Genomic DNA, 21,428 nt, shown 5'->3' on the forward strand with positions numbered 1-21,428 from the left:
AGCAATAGATTTTTCGATAACTGACTTTTCTGTTATAAGTCTTGAGATTTGAGTTGCAAAATTGTCAATTCGCTGACAATGTCTGGCAGGACGATCTTGTAGCGCGTTATCTTCAAAACCCCCATCTAAAATTCTTTCTTTGACGTTTATTTCATATTTTGCTCCTTACAGAGTGCGTTTAAAGGGGCGTTGAAAAACTAGCTTGCAGACACTGGGATATTTCAATTATATACATTGCATTAAAATCTATCCATGGATTTTTATTAATGCTATTATTTTTTTGGTAATTAGTGGCTTGATAGCGCGTTTGGCAATGTCAATTTTGATTCAGGATTTCTTTATTTTGCTCAGATCTCAGATCATAAATAAAATTCGATTTTCCAACATAGGATATCCATGACTGTAGTCCCCATATTCGCCCTCCCCAGTCTCTCGCATCATTCAACCACAGGGAACCCACACTTACTTTCCGCAGTTGCTCCGTAAGCATCCTCGCTGTCGTGCAACTCGAATCTTTGTTCGTCCATTCGGTCGCCCTGCAGCCTGGCCACCATTTCTAGCAAATCCTCAGAGCTTCTGCTGCGATTAATGTCGAATCCCCCCTCAGGCTCCGAACATCGCTGCTCGTCCATTCGGCTGCCTTGGCATCGGCTCAGAAGATCGAAAAAGCTGTCGTCCAGTGAGTCGGTAATTTTACCCTGTGGGGAGGGGACGGGAAAAGAGTCAGTGGAAGGCAGGGTGGTGTAACATACTCAGCGCGGACTTCCTGTACTTTTGATACAACAATGCTTTGCGGGGTGATTAGGGAAGTTCTTTGTGACGGATGGACTGTTAAATGCGCGGATTCTTTCATCTCTTTGCGGTTGAGGTTTCCTTCGGCCCTCCGGAAGAAAACCCTGGGCTTATTTTCTTCTATTTATATAATAATGACATCATGCAGGGCTTTGCTACCTTATAGATCTTTCCATTTATATACATAACATACAATCGATTGAACAATGCCAACCGAAACGAAACAACAGCGTGGCGCTTGCGTGACAGGTAACGGAATCTTACCTCGGGTTGCGTGACACGCAGTTTAACTTGCGTTGCATCCACAGGCCTCCCGGCCGATATCTTACGACTTCCCTTGCCCTAAAAAAGAACCGGAGCAACGATGTGCATAAGAAAAAACGCAAATTAAAGTAATCTTGGAGGATATAGCTCGCAGACAACTCGCTATGGTAAACTATTCCTGGTCAAAAAAGCTTTCATAAAAATACAAGGGCTTTTCGACAATCATATTACTCCCCCCCCTCCCCCCATACAGACAACACCTGGAAGCTGGAGACTACATAAGCACAAACAATTGATCGAAAAAATAAAATAAATAAAGATCGAAGAGTATATCATAGCATGTCAGCATACCGAGCGAGGTTAATTCTAAGGGCGTATTCCTTGTTCTCAGTGGCTCAAATGTATGTATAAATGCTGACATAATATAGTCACGGAATCTCTTTTGACTTAAATTTTACTGTGGTATTGATGGTAAAATGAGTGCCTGTGGAACAGACGAAAAACGTATCTATTGAACGAATATCCACATTACATGTGATGTAGACAAATTATAACTAGCTAATAAGAAAGAAACCGCTCTAAAGCATTGCCAATCACTAGAAGTACTTTGTGTTTCTAAAAACACTTTTGAACTAAGCTTTGACGGGGTGAAAACATGCAATATATTTGCTATACATAGAAGCGATAAACAGCAAAACTAGGAGGGCTGTCAAGGAAATGACAACCTTACAGGCGAGTTAGAACTGCGACAGAAAGCACTAGTATACCAAAACCCATCACTTACGTAACCGCCTCTACACATTGCATAAAAGTGCTTCTCACACGATTCAAGGGCAATTCACAGAAAAAAAAAACGAGAGACCATACGCAGTGCTTTGATCTTAGCGCTTAAAAGTAGTATGCTATAACAGAGGTTCGCCAAGACAGACCTACCATGCTATGAACCAAGGCAACCCTTCAAGCAAAACAAAAAGACGGCGATTAAAAAGTAAGAGGGATTTTGTCTTTACCGTTTCTTGGTAACCCATCAGAAAGCTGTATTCGGCCCGAGAAAGCGTTAAATAGGAGACAAACACCGTAGATTTGCGCTTCTGCCACTGTTGGCTACAGTGATACCATCTGTAGCTGTTAAGATAAGCAATCCAAAAAACTATCGCCCCATACCGCGGTGAATGTGACGAGAAATATAATAGGTGTTTTAAGATGTCGACAGGATGCTTTCAATTGCCGAAAACAATGCCTTTCCCGTGAAAAGATGAGTCGGATATATCTAACGACCTCTTCTTATTAGTAGTATTCTGATTGGTCTGCAAGGCAGGAACCTGTTCAGCCGTCTATCATAAAACGCTTTATTGCTTACTTTCGTTTTCTTGGCCGAAAGAATTTAAATTTCGAATAGAAAAAGCAGTCTCGCGCGGCTCACTTAGGCCATAACCTTGGGTCATTTGATCTAAAAAAAGAAATAAGTAGAGCGATCAATTAGGCAATAAAGGCATTTATTTTTGTTCGCTGAGAATAACTCACAGTGCAAGCTTAATTTCGATATTACAACCGTTCTACTCGCGCTACCGTGGCCACCTTGACAGATTTTGAGAAGCAGGCCAATGAGGATGCGAGAAACATACTATGATTGGCATCTACATCACTACTCAACCAGCATGGCAAAGAAATGCTTTAGTTTACACCAGAACACGATGGAATTCTCCAAGAATAAAAGTTTCGTGTCGACCAAAACAGTGAATATCGCATTCTAATCAACCTTCCAAGAAAAATAAAACTTCGTGGTCACGGCAATGAGATAAATAAGATAAAGATATACCAAAGCAAACAGATTAAACCAGAATATCATTACTTAATGAACAGAATTAGATATGGCTTGGTTTTCTCGGTTTTATAGTCATCAACCCTTAAATAAAAATTTGGACTGATGTGAGAAAAATGGAAAGAAGCACAATATTTAAAATCCGTTCATTAGCTTTATCTTAAAGCTAAGCCTAGAAATACACACAGTGAGATCAAGTGGGGACTCTTTTTGTTATAGACTTACTCCGATGTATGTCGTTACGTAATCACATCATAGGAGAAAAAAAACACTGAACACTGCCGCCTCGTTGTCAGTAATACCTTTGTTATTGTTTTCATTTGATAATGGAAGGCACAAAATATGTCACAATCTCGAAATATCCATCTAAAAACAAAGTTTTATACTTAATTTACCAAATTTTATGGAAAATATCGTATTGGCTTTCCGAAATCAGCCGATGGAAATGGATGCTTTTTCACACTTGATACTTTGCTAGGATGACAAAATGGCGGCTGCCAGAGGCTGTTCAACAGAATGAAGACATCCAGCTAATACGTACTAACTCTAAACATTTTGACCTGTTACAAAAACAAGTGTAAACAAGTTTAAACACTCGCCTTCATCCACACTGAGTGTCGGTTACGCAATGCCTCGCTTGTTCGTCAAATTAAAACGAAGGATATTGAACAAATATCATTGTAGGATGTGGGATTATATTTTGTATTCAATCAAACTTATAATGCAAGAAAAGGAAACAAGACAATCTTTCTTAGTATATAACGCAGGGGAGACCGCCTTCCAGACCTAAGATAATGGTTTTTATGGCAGCTGGTTCCATTAACAACAACAATCAGTAAGATAATTGATAAACACAATCGCCTTGAGCGACATAACACGCACTGCTCTTAAAAACCCCCGCTAGTATAGTTACAGAAAGCGCACCACAGGACTGGAAAGATGGAGTTTAATTCCAAACAGATTCATATTCCCTAGAAAATGAGGCGATTGGTAAGAATTTGCATTGATTGTTGTGCGTCCAACTTATCCTTAAATAATGTCACTTGTGGCGAAAAGGGACCGATCTTTAGATGCATTAGGAAGGTTTTTACTTTCGCTTTTCAATTTTTCTTTGATTTTGGATTGTTCGAATAACCAATATATATTTATTATCATTGTTATATATATATATATAACAATATATATATATATATATTATTATCATTGTTTATTTATTATCATCTTTTTTAAGGGTGGGCCTTCGTAATTGACTGATACTTGTCAATATCAAATTGTCGGTCCCTAAACGACGGAAATAAGTTCGACTTAAGTTTACCCGGCATACCATGCGCGCGTTATATTTCTTTAGAGAAAGATAACCAATATGATATATCTATATTTCATGGTTTAAACAAAGCAAACGAAATAAAAGAACTTGACTAGCAAGTTCAAAAGTTTAAAAAAATTGTATTTGTCTTAAGTGGACCAGGTTGCTAAGTACTTTGTGAACCATTTCACTTCACTTCTAAGATCTAAATACTAAATACTTATAGAAATACAAAATTTAATTAGGAAACTTTCTCACATATAGATATCTTTAGAACGGTCCTTAGAATTTTGCACATATGCGTTAAGTGTGCTTACAAGTAGCTGTTTTAATTTAGTCCCAACAAAAAAAAATGGCGATTTTCTTTGTAGAGTATTTATTTATCACGCGTGTTACTTTATTATTATTATTTTTCAAACGTGTAAGAGATTAAGCTCTCAAATCTTCAATTAATGTGGAAAAAAAGAATGTTACTCAAAGTCGTAAAGATTTCTTCACATTCCACTAATCAAATCATTGACCAACTTCTGGCAACGGTGACACACAGGTTTGAGGAGAACAAGTGGAGTCTTATGCCATTTTCCTCGCGGTATTACATCATTGATTTCATCGACCGCTTTCCACACATCCATGCTCGTCTGGTCAACTACGCCGAGAGTCATATGAAAGTCTTGCAAACGATCGCGAGGGATGTGTTTTTCGATTCCCATTGAGCCCTTTAGATCTCGCTCGTTTTTCAATGCAATCCGAGACATATCGTGCTGGGACTTTCGGTCCAACATCAGCACGAGAGAAACCATACCATTCAGCCCATGAACGGCGCAAACCATATTATCAAACCAAACCTCTTGACGCTTCCAGTGGTAGGTATTCAAGAACTGACCGATTTTCGCAGCTTCGTGCTCCGTATAACAGCAATAGTAATCGAATGTCACGTGCAGTTCACGTGGTTTTTCAGTGTCCAAGCTGATGGGCTTTCCATACCTTTTCAAAATGGCCGCGGCTTTTTTCATATTTTTCACCAAATCGTCAGGAATCTGGTAATCTTTCGCCCAATACACTGCCGCATAGCTCGAGTTCTTCAGTCCTTCTTTCTCAGTGCATGTGTATTTGCATCCAGGTCCGCCAAGAGAAGGGTAAGCCGGGCTGAATGTCGTACACTTGTAGTAGGCATGCTGAGTTTTTCGCGTTACGGTAAGGGTAAGCCATAAAAACGCAAGGAAACCCAGAAAATAGCAGCCCTTTCTGGTCATCAACGCGCCAAAAGCGATTGCACAAAGATGCTTGCAACTAAACCGAGACATCATCATCATTTATTTTTCACGAGCAACTAACCGTCTTATTCATCCATAAGCTCCGGTTAAGCGCATCACTAAAATAAAGATGACATCATATGTAAAACAGGTCATTACGGCTTGGAAGGTGGCCAAAAAATGTCGTCGTTAGAGCTTTGATACTCCTTAAAAAGAATCAAATTTCGAATTTCTTGGCAAAGAGAGAAGAGAAATTTAGTTCCATCGCGATAATTTAAGCATTGAAGGGGGCAATACCGTTTGAGCAATTCAATTCAACCAACATGACGGAAAAACATTGTACATGCGCACTGCGAAGAAATAATAAAGATAGAAGTCACGATTTTGTACTAGATCGTCTGTTCCTTGCATTCCAGACTGATATCCAAATCTTGACCTTATAAGATAATTTTTCCTTGTCTATTCGCGCTCTATTTATAAACGCTAGGGAACAAAGCTACAAATCTCAACGACACAATTCAACAAGTCGCATCAAAATGTCAAAAGTCGCATTTTACATTATGTTTGTTGTTACTTGTTAAACACTTCAAGGAATTCTCGGCCTTATTTGATGTGAAATGATATTATTTAAGATACTTATACAACACGTGCGTATCCTCGAGCATGATCTTTCAAGCGTAGATGGTTTAATTATTCGACTAGACGTAGACAAGCAAATATTCAAATTTCGATGCATATTGGTTGCCTCCAGGGTGTTCCTTGATTGTCTATGGTAAGTTAAACGTGAATTGAACTAGAAGTATTGCATATAAGAAATCTTGTTATCATAGCGAGTTGTCCTGTGGAATTAGCAGAATGACAAACTACTGCGCCAAGAAAGCGTAAAAACATACATCAACATAAATAACGTAATAACAGATATCAACAATAACAACAACAACAGCAACATTAAGCAAAATCAGCAAACACGATAAGCGACGTGGACGAAACAATATCAGAAACGACAATTAGCTGCATCAAATTCAGCAATAATAAAAACAACAAAAAATAACAACAGATACAGTAGCAGCAAAAATATCAGCACAAAAAAAAACAAATAGTCCACTTGTACTCACCTCCGTTTTTCTTTTATCTGGAAATGAAAAGGAGAAGAGAAAAATCAATTCAAGTTTGTTTTGTGTTCACAAACAAATAAAAAGAATGCAGTGTTTAGGAAGCTGATGGTTTATTTCAAGGACATAGAGGAAAAATGTAAGGTCTGGGGTAGGATGCAATTGATTGTTAGGGGTAGGGTGGGTCGGGTTGGAGTAATATTAATATTGGGCTTGGTGTAGTAGGACAAGGTTCTCCCAAAGGATCATCTAACGTTCTCACCAGCATCGGAACGACTGTGCTTGCGGTGAAACAACTGTTTAATAGATCCAGGGCTTGTGTTCCTCTGAGGTGAGGACTCTACTATTTCACTACAAAACAAGAGAAATGTACTGATATTTTAAAAGCCTCTTTATCCCCCTCTTCCTTAGAGTTGTTAAATACGAAAGCAAGTATTAAATAAAACACCTCGAGTTACGAAAATTTTGCAATATCTCTGCCTTTCGCCCTTACTTAAAAAAAGGCTAATATTATCCAAAATTCTAAATAGTGCACAAACTAATTTTCCATATATAGAAATGAGGAATATTCAATGGAATGACGTCACTTACGAGTCAGCTCCAGAGGCCGCGTCACTATCGCCTAACAAGGCTTTTAGATCGACGATGTTCATCTGTGCCGTGACTTGTCCAGTACGATCTCCAACCTACAACGATAGAGGCATATTACAGGAGGCCAATCACGCCGCCATTTATGCTCCCGCTTAATAGCGAGTCACACAAAAGCATCCATTTGCATCGGCTTATTCAAGCGAGTAACCAAGATATTTTCAATCACATATCGTCAATAACATATCAAACTTCATTCGTAGAGTTTTATTTTGAAGTTTCCTTGCGAATAAACCGTTGTATTTGCAATAAGCTATAACAAAAGGAGTTGGGGATATTCTTTAACGAGGCCGTATGACACAAGACCCGTACAAACAGTATTGATGATCACGTCGCCTCGCTATGCTGGTCAAAAGGCAAATGATATTTGGGCGAGCTCACTTCACAGGGAATTTAAGCAACTTTGACGGTGACCGGAAGGGAGAAAGTGAACCTCCAAAAAGCTTTCATGCTCTGCGCTCAATTCTGGTATACCGTGTCGGTGTTTTACAAATTCGAGTAAGAGGTGTGAAATGGGGTTTGTTCATTGAATGAGATTAAACTTGCAAAATTTGGTAACTTGGAAAAAGACTTAAAAAAGAGAGGCGGGGAAAGAAGAACTAGACTGGAAACTGAACGTCAAGTGTCGAGGACGAGCCCGCAAACATGGCTCACCTCTTTCGAGATTTCAAGATGCTTCTGCGCATACTCCAACGCGACGTCATGGTTACCAAGCGCCGTGTGCGCATTACCCAGACTCCAACACGCGCGTCCTTCACCGACCCTGTTACGACAAGAACACGTGATGAGAACGCCTGATAGGAACGAGAAAGCCATCGATGGTGATAATAGGAAGCGAGGGAGGGAGGGGGAGGGGGGGGGGGGGGTTGCGGAGACTTAGTTGTAGTGTTTTTGAGCAAGTTCTTTAAAAGTGTCTGGCTCGAATTTCGTCGAATTTGTGGGCAGTAGACGCCCAAAATATTATATTTTTAGATATCTAATGTCAGGGATATATAAATCGAAACGTTAAGCCGCATTGTCACCAGTTTATTTCCGGTCGATTTCGAAACAATCTCCGATTATTTTTAACGGAAAACGTGAAAAATATTTCAAATTGTAAAAGCAGTGTGTCTACTGGAAGTTTGAAGATGTGACTGATAATTTAGTGCGGATAGTCTTTTGTCGGTTGAGGTTTTCGTCGGACCTCCGGACGTAAACTGGTGACAATGCGGCTTGGTTTAGTAATATTAAGAAATAAATAAATAAATAATCATTCAACAAAGATAAAATGCAGCCACCGTAGTTTTTGCGATTCAATCGCATTTTAGTCCAGTCGCATTTATTTCGCGACTATAACATTCGCCATACAGATTGCATGGTATTTTAGTTGCATTATGTAAGTCACTCAAACGTGAAATCGCGCTATAGAAGGGATAGGAACGCCCACTTTTCACACATCGAGAAGTTTGAACTCAGAACCAACATGTCTGACTAACTGTTAGGCAGAGCGATAGACACAAAATTTCATGATTTAAATGAATCGATTCGATTGTTTAATCTTCATTTGCATGCATTTGCATTGAATACGGCTCATGGATAATACAATGTTTGAACTTAGCCTAATCAGGCGTTTGTTGGGTATTTTTTTAAAGGCACACAATAGAAAATACATTGTAGTCAAATTACCTAAAACTTAAAAAACGAATAATTTTTTTCATGATATATAAAAGAAGAACCAAAGACATGGGAATAGTGGTTAACCAAATGAAAATAGACTATAGTTAATATGGAAATAAAAACTTGTGAATTATTAAGAAGCAATGGAAAGCTTCAGATCACATATGAAAACTGAATAAAAAGGAATACGTTCGACACAGGGCCTTTTCAAGGCGGTAAAACTACAATCATAAATAATCATGAGATGCAACACCACATTATTAGTAGAATACAACAAAACAATAATCTCGATTTCCCGATATCACACTAACTACTTCAAGATTAGAATCGCATGGTGACATCTATAACGACTTTATTATTGCTATAATAATTTTGAAACATCAGTATTCTAATTTCTATGTTAACAGAGTGACCATGTTTACTGTAAAAGGTAGCAAAGGCTGAATAAAATAATAAAATTGCCACGTTTGATTTGTATTCTTGAGTAAGAAATCTAGTATTTCAATAAACAATATCAAATAACTAAAGCAATATAAAGTTTTAATTTTTTATAATTAATCTTTAAAGAAAGTACTTCTTAAAGAAAAGCAGATACAAAAAATACAGCGTATCAATTAATAACAAAAGAACGTGAAAAGTACATTCAAAACGCACCGGGAGAAAAGCCTTGAATTGAAAAACACCAAAATAAACATAAAAAGGATCGAACACTTGTCGCTTTTCTTACCTCCAGAGACAAGGCATTGTAGTTTTCTCGGAATATTCCGACGGAACTTCACTTTTCGAAATGCATGTAAACTGTTCTTCGAAATTCAATTCTTGCAAAACGGCGGGAGCAACAGATTGCCTTCGGTTGAACTTCGCCAGCAGAAACCACGTATTGTGGAGAAATGTCAACATCCGAAATGTCGTTTGTCTTAACCAGGGCAAACATAGAATGCCCGGCAGCTCGGCTTTCATTGGCGAACTCTATTTACCCAAAACTGAAATCTATTTGCTCTTGTTAAGGAAACGGAATTAAAGCACGAAAATCGTGAAAAACGACAGCTAAATGCATGCAAGAAAAAAAAAACTCGTAATTGCGGAACGCTGTGAAAAATTTTGGATCAATATTTACGAGAACTTTCTTGAAAAGTTTGTTTAAAAAAAAAAAATAAAATTTCTAGGACCTTTCAAACTTCCTTTGAATACAAAAAAAAAAAAGAAATCCTTACAAAGGATTAAGTTGCGGCTGCGACAACTCTTATGATGGTAAACCTTCAGACAAAAAAAGGATGTACCTAGATGTTCGAAAGAAAGTATCAAAAAAGGAAATGTTCTTCTCGTCAATATCCTCAGTAAAATTTGATTAATCCATAGAACAGTTCCGGTTGAAAAATCTCTATAGGAGAATCGCTACAAGGTTTCTAATGACGTCAGTTTTCTCAGATAAAAATAATTACTAAAATGACCCGCTAGGGTTGTCTTTAAAAGCAAACTAACCTGTACTTATTAACAGTCTAAAGTGGTCGAAAGTGCTGCAGGTATTTATAGTGGTAAATAAAGCAATTCAAAATAGTGCTAAATACAGCAGTTCAAAACATGACAAAGTATACAGAATTAAACAGAAAATGTAAAACGAAAACGCGAGTGTTGTTAGAAGAGTTTTGTTGTGACAGGCTGCCTTGTTGGACACCGTGAAGACGGGAAGAGTTGTTATCAAAAAAACGAAAACTCAGTGTTCGGATTAGAATCGTGTTGACAGTCTCTTTGAAATACCGGAATGAATAAAGAGGACAAGATGTGTTTCGTGATAACAATTGTATTGGATGTCTGAACATTTTGGCTTATCTCTGGCTGGCCTGTTTAACGCATGCGCAATGAGCGACGCTGCTAAACAAATATCTACGCGTTGGGGAGATCTATGAAGAGACGAGCATATCCTGTTTAGCTAATGCAATAAACGTTTACTTTCTACCACGACGAAATAGCATTATGAATAGATCAAGGAAAGCATCTTTCCATCGTCAATTTTTGATATATATTATACTAATAACCAATGCAGTAAAACGAATGATCCATTGTATTTATTGTTTCTTTTACCTCTAAGAAGCCAGAAAGTCAATTTTCCGTTATCCGTTTCCGAGTTTCCGAGTCAATTAAAACAAAATAAAGACTTTGCTTAATACAACGTTTTCATATCAAGAAAATTTAGCCAAAAATTGTCGTTTTTCCCAGACGCGGTCACTTCCATATAAGGAAACTAATATATTCCTTATTTGGAAAACCTGCACGATTTTTGTCATTTTTAGGGCTGCCGTACCGCAGGCGGTTCGCAAACTTGGTGAATTGTATTCAGAAGAAAAAAACAGTGACTGTGATCATCTTTAGTCAATGGAGAAAGCCTCTGAAAAGAAACTAAAATTCCTCGGTAGCAGACCCCTAGAACGACAACGGTTTCTTCATATGTTACACATTTTTAATGTGTAAAAATGGAAAAATTTGGAGCGAGGTGATGGGGATGGGGAGGGGGATAGTTTTTACATTAAAATATAAAAAAAATCATTAAAAATGCAGAAGTTTATGAAGGGTGTATGCTGAAATGAATTACGTAGTCAGCACAGGGTACCCATTTTGCCCGGGTGAGTACTCACCTGTCTCCGAGCTCTTGCGCAATTTCTAAATGTCTTATATGGTATGCCACCGCTTCCTTGTATTCCCGTAACAGAGTGAATGTATTTCCGAGACTGTAACATGCCTAGAAAAGAAAAAAAAATACATTTACTTGCGCTCGTCCCCAGGAACCACGCGGCTCAAAATTAAAGATGGCGCTCGATCAGCGAACGGAGCGGGTTTTCCGCGATAATAACACCGAGTACCGCTTGCAAGTATTTTAGGATATTTTTAATTATCAGAATGCATCACTACAAAAAATATATATTGGGGTTATTTGCCGGGTGGAAGGTCCGTATCGTGAAATACCGTAACCGAGGTGTTGAAAATAGTGACCGAGGCCTGCGGCCTTGGGCCGTACATTCAATATCTCGGTCCGAGACCCCGTCCACACTTATACGAAATCGAATGAATCGCAACTTTTTCGTTGCGGATACGGCTATCGTTCACACGTATATGACGAGTATGCTGGCGAATCCGCAACTTTTTGAATCCGCAAACGGAAGCAGAACGATTGCGTATAGGTGTGGAAGGTCGAATACGAAACTTTTCGATTACGGAATCGGTGTGTACGAATTGAATCCGTAACTTTTCGATTACGATGACGTCAAAATCGTACCCAGTCTCTAACCGTAGAATAAATATATAAACTAAGATGGCGTCGCAACGTGTAAAGCTAGAGCGATTGCGGAATCGCCGTATACGTGAGGACGTTCGATTACGATACGATTACCCTACGTGTGGACAGGAAACTTTTCGATTACGGAAAAAAAGTTTGCGGATTCATTCGATGTCGTATACGCGTGGACGGGGCCGCTGATATCAGAGTCAAGGCATGTTTCAGCAAGTTCTCATAAAAAAAAGGTTGTAGTTGGTTGTATTTGTTTAAGTTTAAAACTTTTTGTTTAAAGTTTCACTATAGAATTATATAAAGGAGATACAGTAAAGGGCTAGAAAAAATGCAAAAAAGGCGTAAAACTACGAACTAAGCTCAGAAAATGACTTTTGCACAAAAATAAAAAAAGCAATTGTTGCACTTCCTCCAGGGCACATATGTGTGGGCACCTATGGGCGGGTTGACGAAATAAGGATTTTTAAAAGAGCGAAATTAAGAACAACGACTTTCTTTTATTGAATTTCAAAGCCACACGCTGTGAATGATGGGCTCTTAAAATACCGGATATTTCCCAATTTATTGCCTTGCTTTTGCCTTTTATTCTTTTCAGAGGAAAAAATAAAAGAGCCCATTAAGCATACGTCGAGCTCGATCTTAATTCTGTCGACCAAAGAGAGGACGTATGCTCTCTAGTATAATATAAAGTATATTTAAACAAACATATTTGGGGCTTAAACTTTAAAAGTCTTTCTCACGGCCGTTTTTTTTTAGGGAGGAAATATAACCCGGCTCCGATCGGTTGAGTAGGATGACTACAAATAAATACTAAAATGGCGTAAAACTACGAAATAATCTAATAAAAGTGCATTAATCTTTGTCTTTGAGAATTAACAGGCCGCGAAACCTTTTTACAAGGGCATTTTCATTGTATTTATTAAATAATTCAAACAAATTTTCATATACGTGCAATATCAATGCACAGACCATTAAAAATTGCGCCAAATACGTAATCGACTAGTTTTCACCTTAATTCAAGACTTCGTCATTTTTTTTCTCTTGGCAAAGACTTTTTCTGACCCCAAGAAGGTTAAAATAAAGACGAAAATTTGTCTTCAATGAGTATTTAGTAGAACCGATTCCATGCTCTAGAATCTCAGGGAAATTTGATAAAACACCAACAATGCACAACTTACGCATAAGGCTAAAGAGTTCATCGTCATGGTGCAGGTTTGGAGGAAGTTATGCACACGAAGAAATTGGACTTAATTGGGAATAGCATCTTAGTATCCTTTTTATAGCTAGCTTGGCTAGACGTCATATGAGAGCACGTTCCCCATTAGGCGGCGTACCCAGAAGTCACATGTTTTTTTCGTTTCACGTGAAATGGAGACAGAAACAATTACTCAGCACGCGCTGAACAAACAGGTCGATATAAAAAAGCAACACATTTCCACAGCGCTAAGTACGAGCGGAATCTGAAAATGATCGATTACTTAGCGACTGGTTTGCGCGGTGCGTCTCTAACTGACAAAACCAATCGTAAAAAATCAATCGCACGTGAAGCGCATTTGATTATTCCACGCGATGTTGATGTGTTCACACAAACATAACGTTTCTTAGATGCATAACATAATTTATATTCCTATCGATGAAACTTGGTTGAAGTTAAGTAAAAGATCCAGTTTATGCATTGCAAATCTTTTACACTTTCTCGCATTTGCTGACTTAAAGAAAGATATTGACCAAAGGCGAAAGAGGAAATTAACACGACGAGACTGAAATTGCAGCTCCCACCTAGTTTTTTACGACACACTACTGTAGAAGGAAGTGGCTACAGGCATTTTGGAGGCGACAAAAAATTCAGGATCAGAAAATAAAAACTTTCAGGTTAAATAAAAAATAAAATAAATAAGTTTAGTTTCTAATTTACTGAATCCAAAGTATAACCTATAGCAAATCCACCTAATTAAAAAAGGAAGTATGGTAAAGGAGTAAATGATTTAATAAAATTAATTCCATTCTTATTTTTAATAAAATAATTCTTCGAGATCTGAGAACACGCCTAAGAATTTTTCTTTCTAACATAAAAAAAACCTTCCCACTTCTGGATTAAAACGATCTCGAAAAAGTCCTTATGGCCTTCCGTTTAAGTTAGAAAAATATCAAATAAAATATATCAAGTTCACTACGGAGATTCCAGTAGAACACAAATCGACGCACCGTGTGTAGTTAGAAAGTAAAGGGTTAAGTGAAACTGAGCAAGAAAACCAGTAGTAGTATCATTCAAAAATTCAATTCAAAATCACCAACTCACAAAAAATAAAAAAAATTATCAAAAAATTCATTTAACACCACGAGCTCACTAAAAGATGGAGAAAATCCGTAAATTTGTGAAACCAAGTTACCGAAGCCTTAGTGTTAACACGGAATATTTGAGGTGGGGACCCCTCCCCACCAGGGGCTGGGAAGGAGAGGGAATTGAATACCAAAGTTCTGTAAAAAAAAAATAAGCAAAGAGGGAAGATATATGAAATTAGTCCAGTGAACACAGAAACTCGAAAAAGGTCGAATAAAAACAGTGCGAGGTTTAGTTTCAGGCAAACTATTTTCACAAATTCCAACAAAATTCATAAGCTAGTTGTTGTTCCTAAGTTGCAGAGGATTTTCGCTTGTATGCGCATATACGGACAGTCATACATGAAGTACCAACCCGTGTGCCTGTTTATTCGGAGATACAGGAAAAGTGGTGCTACCCTAAAATCCGAATAAAAATAAAATCTGTGAATACATACTATATGTGTTTACGGATTTTTTGTTTGTTTCATGGCGACTGAACAAAAGGGCCATTAAAAGAATCAATAACCTTGCAATTCGGTTTTATAGAATTTAAGATTCTTTGGAATTCTCGTCCTTTGGTGATTTTAAAACGGAAACAACGTTGGCACATTGTTTTCGAGTGGAACAATTCTTAATTAAAAGCAGTTTTTCTGGGTCTTCCTGTCGCCTTCCTTGAGATAATAACATTTGAACGGGAACATCAGTGTATGCTTAATTACGTTTCATGTTAAAAAGTCATAAAATAATACCAGTCTTTTGTTAAGTAGTATTTAATGGCTAGCGGTGTAATACGGTAGGTCTAATTACTGGGGATTACTGGGTTAACGTGTAAATGAACTTTATTTTCGCACGTGCACGTGCAAAGAATCCAAGATGCCTCACGCGGCACGCGAGTACGACTACTACTGTTAACATGAGCCAATACAGTCTGATATAAGAGATAGAGCTACAGGTTTTAGTGTCAAAGGAAGATTGTTCCATAGTACAACATTGTGGTTTAAATTCGAATCATGAAATTTAAAGTTTTAGAGCGCTGTGGACGATTATTTATGTTATGTACTGCATTTCCAGTGCAACCACAAAATCGCAGAAAGCTTTGTAAAAAAAATTAGAAGGCTTAAATTTGTAGTATGATATAGGGTAATCTACAATATTGCACGGTTCTTGGCGCACTGGCCGACTCATAGTTCCCTGCCTAGTTAGCAATAATCAGGCTTTCGTGCTTCCTAACAATTCAGCTTCCTTTCTTTTTTTTATGCCTGCATTTCGTAACTAGCTCGGTTCGTTTTTTTGAGGAGTGTTTCGTCACGTGCGGTGAGTATCTTTTATCTTGTCAGCTCGCTCTTCTCCTTCGCGCGCTTGACTACCAACCATTTAATACTAAACCCCCACACGCATTTGCTTTTTAGAGCCAAATTCGTTGTTGCGCGACCTCCCAGAATCGAAAATTCCTTTCTTCGTTTGGGAATAGCGCGTAGACAATCAAACCAAACAATCAAAACCAGACAAACCGCCCCTAAAGCTTGTGTCTGACTACGCGCTATTTCCACGAGACAAGGATTTTGAATTCGCCGAGGTCGTACAACAACGAATTTGGCTGTAACTCCCAAATTTACACTTTCTCATAAGTACATATATATATACTTACATGAGAAAGTGTACATTTGGGAGTTACAGCCAAATTCGTTGTTGTACGACCTCGGCGAATTCAAAATCCCTGTCTCGTTTGTAAATAGCCCGTAGTCAGACACACACATATATATATGACGGAAACTGCCTCCAATCATCTGTTATCTACCAAGCTACTGTAACAAGAAAGGACAACAACACCTCCGAAACCTACGTAGGACTAACCGAGAACGAATTCAAGACAAGATATAGAAACCACACCGCCTCATTCCGACACGCTAAACACAGAAACTCGACCGAACTGAGCAAGTACATATGGAGCCTTAAAGACAACGACATAGAACACTTTATTTCATGGAAAATCCTGTCATCTAACTCCACCTACAACATTTCTAGCAAAAGATGTAATCTCTGCCTCAAAGAAAAACTTATCATTATCCGCCAACCCAAGCTATCAACTTTAAACAAGCGTAACGAGCTAGTGTCTTCGTGCCGCCACAGGAACAAAGCCTTGTTATGCAACAGCTGAACTATTCAATTTTATCATAACAGCCATTCAAATTTCGCGCCCTATTTTTTATGTTAATTTTATACATAGATAGTATATAAGTGATGGTAGTAATATATTCTTAATAAATCTCCTGATGAGTGGGCAACCACGAAACAGGCTTGTAGAGATGAAACGGTAGGTTTCGTGTTTTTTTTCTACAAACCAAGATTGTTGTATATATATATAAAATGATGGTTGAAGGCTTTCATAGAAAGTGCTCAATACTCGAAAGTAGAGCGGTGTATAGTGTCGGTTTGAGAAAAATACAAACTACATAGGTTTCCCAGGGATTAATCCCCTGATGAGTGGGCAACCACGAAACAGACCTGTAGGGAAACCTATGTAGTTTGTATTTTTCTCAAACCAACACTATATATATATATTAAAAATTGTTGTTCACCTAGCGGAGAGACAAGTGGGCGTATTTTTATTAACAAAACTATTTTTAATTCATAACTTTAGTGGATCAAACACAAGCCATAAAAATTTCTTCCTAAATATAAAAGTTTTGAATTATAAAACTATTTTAACTTATATCTTTAGTGGATCAAACACAAGCCCTAAAAATTTCTTCCAAAATGTAAAAATGTTTATTAATAAAACTATAATAACTCATAACTCTAGTGGATCAAACACAAGCGATAAAAATTTCTTCCTAAATGTAAAAATTTTGATTTATAAAACTATTTTAACCCATAACTTAAGTGGATCAAACACAAGCCATAAAAATTTCTTCCTAAATGTAAAAGTTTTGATTTATAAAACTATTTTAACTTATATCTTTAGTGGGTCAAACACAAGCCATATAACTTTCTTCCAACATATAAAAAAATACCTTTATACTCATCAATAATAGCGAAAGTAAATTCAAAATGTAGCAGCGCGGCGGAGAATTTCTATAAATATTTACACACTAATTGCCTCCCATGTACAGACACGAGTTTATGTATCTCGTGCATACAGTGAAATATCATTACGCGAGCCGTAAATTGTAGATACTGAAAATTGATTGCCCTATAGTAAAAGTAGGTAGATTAAATATTATTTCGCTCTTAATATCCCAATCACGTAGAGAATAAATGCGTGGGCTGCAAAGTTGATGTATTTTTTCTCTCAAACCTATTTACAATAAATATCGATCTTGCACCAGATGATAGGCCGTGACTACCAAAAGGACCAGTAGGACCAAGCCTAATGTATTGTTAACATACCACAACATAAGATACAATGGTAACTCGATAAAGCGACCACTCTAAAGGCAATGGCACCTTAGGAATGAAAATATTAAAAAAGGCATGCCTGAATGTCAAATTGAAAGAGGCAAATTTGAGCATTGAGGCTTTCTGCTCGTTTTTCGGCAAATTCTACGGATGCTAGCTCAAATTGATTCCCTTTATCAACAGTAAAAATTGTCTCTCCGCTAGGTGAACAACAATTTTTAATATATATATATATATATATATATATATATATATATATATATATATATATATATATATATATATATATATATATATATATATATATATATATATATATATATATATATATATATATATATATATATAGTGTTGGTTTGAGAAAAATACAAACTACATAGGTTTCCCTACAGGTCTGTTTCGTGGTTGCCCACTCATCAGGGGATTAATCCCTGGGAAACCTATGTAGTTTGTATTTTTCTCAAACCGACACTATACACCGCTCTACTTTCGAGTATTGAGCACTTTCTATGAAAGCCTTCAACCATCATTTTATATATATATATATATATATATATATATATATATATATATATAAAATGATGGTTGAAGGCTTTCATAGAAAGTGCTCAATACTCGAAAGTAGAGCGGTGTATAGTGTCGGTTTGAGAAAAATACAAACTACATAGGTTTCCCAGGGATTAATCCCCTGATGAGTGGGCAACCACGAAACAGACCTGTAGGGAAACCTATGTAGTTTGTATTTTTCTCAAACCAACACTATATATATATATATATATATATATATATATATATATATATATATATATATATATATATATATATATATATATATATATATATATATATATATATATATATATATATATATATATATATATATATATTAAAAATTGTTGTTCACCTAGCGGAGAGACAAGTGGGCGTATTTTTATTAACAAAACTATTTTTAATTCATAACTTTAGTGGATCAAACACAAGCCATAAAAATTTCTTCCTAAATATAAAAGTTCTGAATTATAAAACTATTTTAACTTATATCTTTAGTGGATCAAACACAAGCCCTAAAAATTTCTTCCAAAATGTAAAAATGTTTATTAATAAAACTATAATAACTCATAACTCTAGTGGATCAAACACAAGCGATAAAAATTTCTTCCTAAATGTAAAAATTTTGATTTATAAAACTATTTTAACCCATAACTTAAGTGGATCAAACACAAGCCATAAAAATTTCTTCCTAAATGTAAAAGTTTTGATTTATAAAACTATTTTAACTTATATCTTTAGTGGGTCAAACACAAGCCATATAACTTTCTTCCAACATATAAAAAAATACCTTTATACTCATCAATAATAGCGAAAGTAAATTCAAAATGTAGCAGAGCGGCGGAGAATTTCTATAAATATTTACACACTAATTGCCTCCCATGTACAGACACGAGTTTATGTATCTCGTGCATACAGTGAAATATCATTACGCGAGCCGTAAATTGTAGATACTGAAAATTGATTGCCCTATAGTAAAAGTAGGTAGATTAAATATTATTTCGCTCTTAATATCCCAATCACGTAGAGAATAAATGCGTGGGCTGCAAAGTTGATGTATTTTTTCTCTCAAACCTATTTACAATGAATATCGATCTTGCACCAGATGATAGGCCGTGACTACCAAAAGGACCAGTAGGACCAAGCCTAATGTATTGTTAACATACCACAACATAAGATACAATGGTAACTCGATAAAGCGACCACTCTAAAGGCAATGGCACCTTAGGAATGAAAATATTAAAAAAGGCATGCCTGAATGTCAAATTGAAAGAGGCAAATTTGAGCATTGAGGCTTTCTGCTCGTTTTTCGGCAAATTCTACGGATGCTAGCTCAAATTGATTCCCTTTATCAACAGTAAAAATTGTTTCCCCTTTATTAACTGTAAAAACTGTGGCTGCTTGTCGAGTTACAAAATAGTGTCTCAGTAACACATATTCCAGGACGTTATGAAGTGGCCTCTATCAACGGCGGTACCAATGCAACACGAAAACATTGCTTACCTGCGCTTCTATAGCCCTGTCTCCCAGCTCCCTTGATATCTGAAGAGTCCGCCTGTCATTACGAAGAAAAGCATAATTCAGCGCACATGTAAACATTTTTGCGAAACAAAACGCGCGCCAAGTTCCCTTCGTTAGAACGCCGCGATCAAAGATTCTGAAACGTGGCCGTCTGGTTAGTGGGCTTTTTATGACTTTAATAAGCCAATCAGGTGCATGAAAGGTGATCAGGCATGGAGTTTGTTTTCCGGTTTGAAACCTCTCTTATGCGCCGGGAACTAAGTGCTTAAAATGGTCACGTTACAGAAGCGCATGTGAGCTCTCAAAGCCACTCAAAATATAGGGAGCATATGTAAAACCGTGTTTTCAAATATTAACAACCTAAATATGATGTCCATTATTTTGCCGAAACGCGGTTACTTGAAACAGATCCTAAGGGGTTTTAAAAGCTTACAGTTCGTTATACCATGCTATTGAGTATTCGCTAAAGGTACACGGCTGCATTTAATGACCAACATGAATAAAAAACAACATTTTCAAATAAAAAAGCAAAGACATTTTGTGTATCTGTTTATATCGAAAAATTAAATTTTAATATTTTCTAGGCTTTTCAAATTCTAGATAGTGTAGTAATTGGGCTTTGAAGACTAGAAATTTTATAGGAGAATCAACAGTCTCTATCAGAGACATTTGTTCCAAGCAAGATTAACATTCGCATTTCGGAGTAACGCTTTTTGCAAAATTCTGAGTGTGTAAAATATCACAATCAAGAGTTGGCTGTGTTTCGTATTGGCCTTTAAGGTCTTTTTTAATAGAAGAGGGAGGGACGTGATTAAGATTGTTAAGCCTCGTGATGCGACATCACATTGCTAAGTTTTCCTTCTCAGCATATAACGAGTAAACGCACGGCCACCGTTCGGCCTTTTCTTTTATATTTATTGATGGTTAACCAGTAAATGCACAGTGAGCGAGGAAACTTCACTAGTGAAAACCCGTGAGCAAGAACCTAAAAATTAAGAACCTGTTATAGCCATTTCCATATAGTCGTTTCACCCCCAATAAAAATAAGAAAATAATTAGCCTAGAAAATAAAAAAAAATACTATTTGCCTTTGCGTTAAAAAACATTTTAAACAGGCTAACTCACAGCTTACTCACGGGTTTCGATTGTATGCAATATCGCTATGACCTAGGCAATATCACTATGACCGAGACAATATCAATATGACCAAGGCAATATACAGTAAATATGACCAAGGCAACATTACTATGACCGAGGTAATATCACTATGACCAAGGCAACATCACTATGACCAAGGCAACATCACTATGACCGAGGCAATATCACTATGACCGAGGTAATATCACTATGACCGAGGTAATATCACTATGACCGATGCAATATCAATATGACCGAGGTAATATCACTATGACCAAGGTAATATCACTATGTTTAATGGTAAAATCACATCCTGAATATCCCCCACCCACACCCCCCACTGTACCCAAAATATTATTAACAA

At 36.9% G+C, this 21,428-nt stretch overlaps 1 protein-coding gene and 1 long non-coding RNA gene across 2 annotated transcripts in view; one reads left to right on the forward strand and one right to left on the reverse strand.

Moving 5' to 3' along the window:
- The window catches only part of LOC5501576 (G-protein-signaling modulator 2), a 41,495-nt gene that overhangs the window by 3,481 nt on the left and 16,586 nt on the right, over nucleotides 1-21,428 (reverse strand). Inside the window, exons 5-12 of the mRNA XM_001622809.3 lie at nucleotides 19,910-19,961; nucleotides 11,487-11,590; nucleotides 7,852-7,960; nucleotides 7,141-7,235; nucleotides 6,812-6,900; nucleotides 6,553-6,569; nucleotides 1,057-1,134; nucleotides 467-698 (exon numbers count right to left, since the gene is read on the reverse strand). Of these exons, the coding sequence (XP_001622859.3) occupies nucleotides 467-698; nucleotides 1,057-1,134; nucleotides 6,553-6,569; nucleotides 6,812-6,900; nucleotides 7,141-7,235; nucleotides 7,852-7,960; nucleotides 11,487-11,590; nucleotides 19,910-19,961 (776 nt within the window). The remainder of the gene's footprint in view (nucleotides 1-466; nucleotides 699-1,056; nucleotides 1,135-6,552; nucleotides 6,570-6,811; nucleotides 6,901-7,140; nucleotides 7,236-7,851; nucleotides 7,961-11,486; nucleotides 11,591-19,909; nucleotides 19,962-21,428) is intronic.
- LOC116608841 lies at nucleotides 3,065-7,769 on the forward strand. Its single transcript, XR_004292748.2, has 2 exons — nucleotides 3,065-3,868; nucleotides 6,772-7,769. It is a non-coding gene; the product is annotated as an uncharacterized LOC116608841 (long non-coding RNA).

The sequence above is a fragment of the Nematostella vectensis genome, chromosome 8 (genome assembly GCF_932526225.1).
Source record: "Nematostella vectensis chromosome 8, jaNemVect1.1, whole genome shotgun sequence".
Classification (NCBI taxonomy): domain Eukaryota; kingdom Metazoa; phylum Cnidaria; class Anthozoa; order Actiniaria; family Edwardsiidae; genus Nematostella; species Nematostella vectensis.